Genomic DNA, 7,526 nt, shown 5'->3' on the forward strand with positions numbered 1-7,526 from the left:
ATCCAACTCTAACGGCGTCGGGAGTCGGGATCTATAAAGCATTCCAGGGATGTCCTGGTTCGTGGGTAAACAGATGGAAGGATATTTTACTTTTACTTGTGTGTTTATCGGTGGTTCCACTTGTAATTACATTTCTTCCGCCCATAGCTACCATTCTTACGAGTTTAACTACTTGAAGAGTACCTACCCAGGACTGACAACGCTAGATAGCACCACATCGCGTCAAGACCTCACTCTTTGCTAGCTCTAGTATCGCTTCCCTCTAGTGGTGAGTGAGTATACCTAAAACTACTGCCCTTTTTTTTTTTTCTTAGTTTTACCCTCGTCTATCTCGCCCCACAGCGACACCACGCCAACTAACCAGTCTGCAGGCACTACCAAACAGCAAGAGCCCGATTAAATCTGCAACAGCGTCGCCTGCTTCAAGACCACAATCCAACCGCACACAGCACGGAAAACATGAAGTCATTTGTGCTCGTCGCAGCTCTCGGTGGCCTCGCCGCGGCCCAGTTCAGCGGTCTGCCTACCTGTGCTGTACGTCGCGACTTTGTTCGCTTTGATTTTGATTTTATTTCCGATCCTCAATGCACTCAGCCGATGACCACAAAACCCACATTGTTGATATACCGCAAACAAAACAAAACAAAAACATCTCCATATAACCTCCATCTAACCTCCCCCCTCTAGACAACCTGCGCGACAAAACTTCTAAGCAGCACCGGCTGCAACAACGACGCCAAGTGCATCTGCTCGAGCGGCAGCTTCATCCAGGACGTGTCGTGCTGCCTCCTCGCTCCGGGCGGCTGCGGCACAGACGATATAAAGAAGGCCGTCCAGTTCGCCAGCGAGCTCTGCTCTGCCAACGGCGTAACCGTGCCCAGCACCGTCTCCTGCCCGTCCTCCTCCTCGAATTCCTCCTCCTCGGCTCCCGCAACCGCCACCAGCACCGCCGCCACCACCGCCGCCACCGCCGACGCAAAGGGAGCGGCATCCATGCACGCTGTTGCCCCCATCAGCTTGCTCGGTAGCTTGGTTGCTGCCTTTGTCTTGCTGTAGGGGAATTGAATTTTCCCCACTATTTTCTTCTTTTTTTTCGTTTTTTTTTTTTTTTTTTGGATGGGACTCCGAGACCGGCGGGTTTCGGGAGGGTTTGTGAGGATATTTCAAAGTGTACAAAGGAAGGGGGTGGTCATAGTGATATTAATATCTTGGATGAGTGGATGAGACCTTTGGCCAGAAACCTGTCTCTGCTGCCTCCTTAGTAATATGGTGCCAGACAACTGGTTCCTCAAATTCCAAGAAATACATCTTGCGGATTGTGTAAATTAAACTGCTTACTTTACAATCAAATCCTTTTTTCCTATCTCGTTGCATATGTTGGTGTTAACAAGCGACGGCCTCATGCAATCTTCCAGATCCTGAACCTGAGCAGGCTGGCAACGAGTTGGATATCATTGCGGAGAACAGCAGCCCAGGCGAATATCTCTGTTAGGTTCATCAAACCAAAAATCATCAAAACTCCCGAGGACATGTGAAGCAAGTAAGATCAAGACGACTTGGGCAGACGTAAGGGAGCGGTACCAACTCGTTAATTCGATACACCACTGCAACCAAGGACATTCGGTCCACCAAAAAATATAAATGCGTCTTTATCAACATACAACCAAGTGCTTTGTTTTGAAAATTTGACTAGATTCAAGACGCCCCGGTTATGCGAGCATTACAATTGTGATATGCGATGAGTCCAGCAGACAAATGTGATCGGACAAGACCCAAATCGTAAAGTTCCTGTAGAAATCGTTTTCGCATGTGAAAATGACAGAACCATGTCCAAAGGGTGGAAAAGGAGAGACAAGAAGGGTACTTTAGTCAAGTAAATGGAGCCAGATTTCTCCTTGGCTTTCTATTAAAAAAGACAACCGCTGATGATATAGCCCCCGCCAAACCATGAAAATTCTACGTTTTTAAAAAAAAAAATGAGTTGCATTTTCTTTTTTGGAAAATAAAAACCACCCCAAACCTAGTCCAAATGATAAAATAACAACATCTCAGCGGCGTCTAGCGCTGTTCCCACCTCTAAAGTAGTCATAACTCATAGGATCCTGATGGTCATCTTGAGGAAGGTTACCGTATCCGTACGGTCCACCTCCCAACATGCCGGGGGCCGTCGACCCGGGGGTGTCGGGCGAGCTGGAACGCACAGGTGGAGGCCTTGATGTTGGCATCCCAGCCGCGTTGCCCACGAGGTTGGAACCGCTCTCGTTTGCAGAGATGCCTATCCCATATAGGGGCGACCTCGTGCGCGACGTGTCAAAGCCTGCCGACGGCGGCCCGTATGGGGTCGGGGCCATGCCGTAGGGCGAAACCTGGCCTGAATAGCTGTTTCCATGTGACGGTGCTGGTGGAGAGAATGCCGAATACCCAGCCGGCCCAGGTGATCCGGCGCGGGCGTACGGGTCAGCGGATGGACGCATGCCATGCGCCCCGGAGAACTGACGACGACCAGTCATTCCACCCACTGGCGTGCCTGGTCTGGAGTCAGGGCCGCTTGGGAGGCTTGGTGTTCCAGGTCTAGTGTTAAAGATGTCCCCGCCACCATGCTCCTGCGAAAACTCATCCCGATTCTTGTAGTATTCGAAATCTAGTTTGGACTCAGGCACCACCTCAAATCCAGGCATGGCCGAAGCTGATTTGCCGGGCTTCCCAGCATGCATCGGCCCAAGATTAAAAGTATCCGAGTATCCCGAAGTGGACATGGTATCGCCGGTACCGGCCTCCCTTCCATCTGAGAGGCGACCTTGGTACACCGAGGCCAGTATGTTTTGCGCCTTGGCGTGAACCATGGGAGTGATGAGAGGCTTGTACAATGCTGGGTGACCAAAGCGAGCCGCCAGACGATCGTTGCGATGACTTTCCTTGCCAACGGGCATGCCGGCCTCGGGATCGCCGGCTGTAACGAACGTGGTTGAGAAGTATTTAATCTTTGTGTCAAAGACCTTGGCACAATAGATCTTAAAGATGATCATAATAAATGGGAGTGGCGCCACAGCATAGGCCTGGGTTTTTGGAGTACCGGCTTCGATTTCTCCATCTCCGCGGACCCAGACAGTAAGGAAGACGACCAGTTGGCCCAAAATGGTTGCAAAGACCAAACGATTGAAAAGCACGCGCCAGACCATACCACCCGACTCGGTCTTGGTGACAAAGACGTACAGTAAGAGGTACTTCTTCAGTGCCACATCGATAATGAAGTACAGAGCAGCTGCCGGAAGAACCAATGGCTGAATGACTGCGTAAGCCAGTGCAATGGTGGCGTAGTAGAGGAAGTAGTTGTAGTAGCTCGCATAGTCGATGGGAGGTGGTGCGGTAAGCTCAATCATCTCGCGAGGAGTGGGGCTAGAGAACTTGCGCCTAAAGAAGCTGTAAATCAAGGGCCAAAGCTGTGCAAGGTCGATGGCAGCACCCAATTGCCTCTGAAGGAGCCACGTCACCCAGAAGGGAGAAATGTTGCAAAGTGAAATCAAAAGGGCATGGCCGAGCTTTTGTTTGAGGATAGCTTGGCCAGCATCGGTACCGTTGTTGACCTGCTTGACCAAGCTGGAGATGAAGGCAAACAAGGAGCTGAAAAGAGAAAAGATGATCAGGTTGTTGAAAACAAAGAAAGAGTAAAGCTTCGCCACGACGTGTCGCTCTCTTCCAGATTTTGTCTGATCACCTGCCCGCATCATCAGGCGACGGAAAATTATGGGCAGAACGAGATAGACAAGAGAAGTAAGGGCTGGGTTGAGAATACCCTGGACCAAACTCCAGAAGGTCTTGTTATCAGCCAGACTCTGTCCGAAAGCCTTCCAGAGAGTGCCCAGATTACTCAAGTTGACAAGGAACATAGCGATTCCGGCGTTCGGGGCAATCCAGAGAAAGGTAAGGACAGCAATCCAGAACGTAACGATGAATCGCTTGCGCGATCTGGTTGAACTGTTTAGAGGCATATTGTCCCAAATGATATCGTTCGGCCGAGGGGCCAGCGTGATAATGGCTCCACCTAGCGGCTTCTTCTTGGTTGCGGCGTAAGCAATCGCGTGGGCTTCGCTGATATCCGAGTACGAAGCAAATCCATATCCCATGGTGTTTCTCTTGTCGACGCTGAGACGGACCTCCTTGATCTCAATCTCGAGATCCTTGATCCGTTGGGTCAGGTAGTCGATGGCATCGACCTTTTGTCCCTTCGGGTAAGTTCCATACGACCGGTCCTTCTTCGATGGCTCACAGACTGGCCTATTCGGAGGCAGATTCTTGGGGTCCTTGAGGTACTTGGCCAGAACCTCTTCCAGCTTTCGCACAGCCTTTTCGTGCTCCTTGATGAGCTCGGGTAGAATCTTGACATTTCGAGCGATAGCAGTCCTGGAGAAGGACGAATTGGGTGCGATTCCGTCGATGATCCTGGCAATACCCTCGTCGCTGGCCATGCCTTTCGGAATATCATACATCTGGTCAAAAAAGTAAGCATTTGATGTCGTTTTAGAATGTTGAGTCCGGGGAAACATACCATCAACGTCCGTGAGTGCAAGCTGTTCTGGAACTCTTCGCTCTGGAAGTACTCCCGACGCATGTGGAGAACCTTCCTATAGTTCCACCACAAGAAACCGCAGACGGTAAAAGTCGAGAAGTAAGAGACAAACACAGTTACCCATTGAATCTCTCCAGACACGTTACGCGGGGTGATCTTCATCAGCCAGTCGACATCTGGGTTGTCCCTATCGCCGCTCTTGTTGTTGTTGGTGGGGATAACCACGGCACATGAGACAACGGCGAGGACAAAGAACATGTTTCGGCACATCCTGAGGAACCGCAAGAAAAGTGCCGCGTCCATGCCCACCAGGCGAATCAGTTCCTTCTCGTCGGTGGTCCATAACGGTACCATCCAGGCAAAGATTCCCTTGCCCAGCGGAGGGGGCGCCTTTGATTCGTCGGCATGCTTCAATTTGGGGGCGTAGACGACGGTATTGTATGGGCGGATGAAGGAGAATAGCAAGGCGATGCCCGCACAGATGGAGACGGAGAAGGCAAGCGATGACCAAACTGATCGTACTTGCAGCTATTTAGGATTGACAAGTGGTTAGTAAACAATTTCCAGTCTTATTGAAACGCGCGCATGCAAATGAGTCCTCACAATATTGTTGAAAGGGTCTTGAAGAAGCTTCAGCAGCTGGGAGGCTGGGTCGTCGTCGTCCCTAGACAGCAGCGCCATTGCCCTTCTTTCTATGTACTCCATGCCGGTCGACTTTGGGCCCACGAAGGGCGGCTGTGAGAGGCGAACCCAGACGATAGTACAGGTTGCCCTGGGTCTAGGCTTCAGTGGCAAGCCGAGGCCAATCAATCGTGAATTGAGGTCTGATGTGAGAGCTTTGTCCGAACTTTTAAAAGCTTCACGAGATCTTCGGATGAACCAATGTTGACCTGTGAATAATTCTACCACGAATGTGGGAGCCTCGTTGTCGGCTTCTGTTTACCCAAAGAGAGTGGTTGTCGTGCCGTCGTCGTCTCGTGGTTCAATTAACTTTCCGTGTATCGTAGGAGACGGGGTGTGGCGAATCCGGAGCTCGGTTGCTGTTTTTCGCAAGAATCCGCAAAAGCAAAAGAAACAGCTAATGACCGCACGCCGCCGGTAACGAGAGAGGAGCTTGTAGGACAGAAACGAATGGATGTTGAACAAAGAACCTCAAAAAACCGACAAAGAAACGAGTGATTAAGGCCGGTAGTCCTGGTCTGGAGGAAAAGACCTGTTGTTCCAAAAATGGTGGTCAGTTGTTCAAAGCGGCCATGTTATTGGCAGGGATGTGGGTGAAGACCGATAAGGGGAGGAAGATCTTTATCCAAATGCATACCTGGATCTATCTATGGGCCTAGGCGCGGGCGTGGACTGAATTTACAGTAGATGCGGCCCGTAAAGGATTGCGAGCAACGGGGATTCGTTGGATTACTACGCTACCACGTAATTCAGCATACAGAAAGATGAAAATTTTAAAACCCAGAAAGTTCTCAGTGGAACATTCAGGACTTGGCCTCACACTTTCTTTTCTTCTGCTTCGTTTGCACAAAACAAAGACTAGGTATCCTAAACAAGACATCAAACGTGACAATTTAATCCCTATGGGGTGGCTTTTCGCTTTTTAGATTTTTCTCGGTAGTACCGCCACAAAAAGCAACTCCGGGAAGGGCGGACGGACGGAAAAGGGGCGATGGATTCTTTTTTTTTTTTTTTTCTGTCTTTCGCAGGCCCAAGTGGATCACCTACAGAGAATCTAGTGGGGTATGTGCAGTGCCATGACGCAGGTAGGGACAGGCAAGACACTGCAAGAGATGTCGTGTGCTGCCCGTGGGTACTTTCCTAAAGCAAACCAGAGGGACGAGCGGGTGCATTCCATTGGGCGAAATGTTGTGCTTGCGGCTGTGCAGCTGATGGCTGTTCCCATCGCGCGCCCTCCCAAATCCCCGTCGTCGGGTGGGTTTCGATGGTTCCATTCCAACTTGGCAGTTCCAGAGTCGTTCTTGGAGAACGGTCCTATGGAATTCGAGGCCCAGCTATTTTTATCGCCTTCACCAAGGCCGCCGGACGGATTAGGAAAATTCCGGGGCGTTACAATACGAGTTTTCTAGTCAGAATTTCTGCGTTGTTGTGCCACCCTGCATTTGTACAGTTGGCACGCCCGCATTTTGCCAGTTTCTAATCCAATTGTTTGATTCATAAGGTTGTTCCATTCCTAGGCCAAGCCTTGATGCTAAGCGAGGCAAATTTTGACTTTTCTGTCCCATCCCGCCCATGTTCTGTCCATCCTAAAAATCTTGGATGCAGTATTTGTGCCTTGCAGACGGTACCTTAAAATGACATGAATTAAGGGACCCCTTCCAGGGTACTGGAAATTCGCGAAACACTGGTAGCAAAGGAACCCCATATGTCATTTACCAGGTTAATGCCTATCAGCTTTGATTTGCCATTATGGCAGACGGCTTGCTGTGGCACTACTGTAGGTATGCATATCCCATTGACACAGCCAAGTCAGTCAACACCTGATAAGGATGCCATCTGATGTTTTTAATGCAAACGTGCACACCCCCCTCATACCACGTATACAAAGGATGTGCCCGCCCGGACACTACCACCGGTCTAGTACTAGCTCTAGCAGGTGATTGTTGGTTCACTCTTTCTTCAAGCGTGATCCTCGCTGGGGGAAAAAATGCATGCGCAAAGAAGTTTTGGCGCTATTGTCGGACCGCAGACATCCAAGCTTCTTTTCGTTCTGCCCAGAGTGGCCGGCCGTTTTGCAAGCCACCAATGGCTAGACCGGATGCCGGGCCATGGCTTGAGCGATGGGAGGGGTTGGTTGCGTCAATAATGTGATCCCACCTGATTGCGTGGCAAAACAACGAAATAGTGCTTTTGACCTCCTGTGTTTTTTTTTTTTTTTTTTTTTTTTTTTTTTTTTTTTTTTTTTTTTTTTTTTTTTTTTTTTTTTTTTTTTTTTTGT

General features: G+C 49.9%; 2 protein-coding genes across 2 annotated transcripts; one reads left to right on the plus strand and one right to left on the minus strand.

Annotated features, from left to right (window-relative positions):
• The first annotated feature begins 70 nt into the window (after positions 1–70).
• On the plus strand, positions 71–1,114 carry PgNI_01215 (uncharacterized protein). The gene is made up of 3 exons (XM_031121290.1): positions 71–272; positions 372–534; positions 688–1,114. Exons 2-3 carry the CDS (start codon positions 460–462, stop codon positions 1,054–1,056), a joined length of 444 nt encoding a protein of 147 aa, XP_030987315.1. The 5' UTR covers positions 71–272; positions 372–459; the 3' UTR covers positions 1,057–1,114.
• A 548-nt stretch (positions 1,115–1,662) lies between these two features.
• On the minus strand, positions 1,663–6,133 carry PgNI_01216 (uncharacterized protein). The gene is made up of 4 exons (XM_031121291.1): positions 5,886–6,133; positions 5,171–5,780; positions 4,547–5,095; positions 1,663–4,487 (listed from the first exon to the last, which is right to left on the minus strand). Exons 2-4 carry the CDS (start codon positions 5,270–5,272, stop codon positions 2,049–2,051), a joined length of 3,090 nt encoding a protein of 1,029 aa, XP_030988334.1. The 5' UTR covers positions 5,273–5,780; positions 5,886–6,133; the 3' UTR covers positions 1,663–2,048.
• Positions 6,134–7,526: the final 1,393 nt, after the last annotated feature.

Source organism: Pyricularia grisea (assembly GCF_004355905.1).
Source record: "Pyricularia grisea strain NI907 chromosome Unknown Pyricularia_grisea_NI907_Scaffold_1, whole genome shotgun sequence".
Lineage (NCBI taxonomy): Eukaryota > Fungi > Ascomycota > Sordariomycetes > Magnaporthales > Pyriculariaceae > Pyricularia > Pyricularia grisea.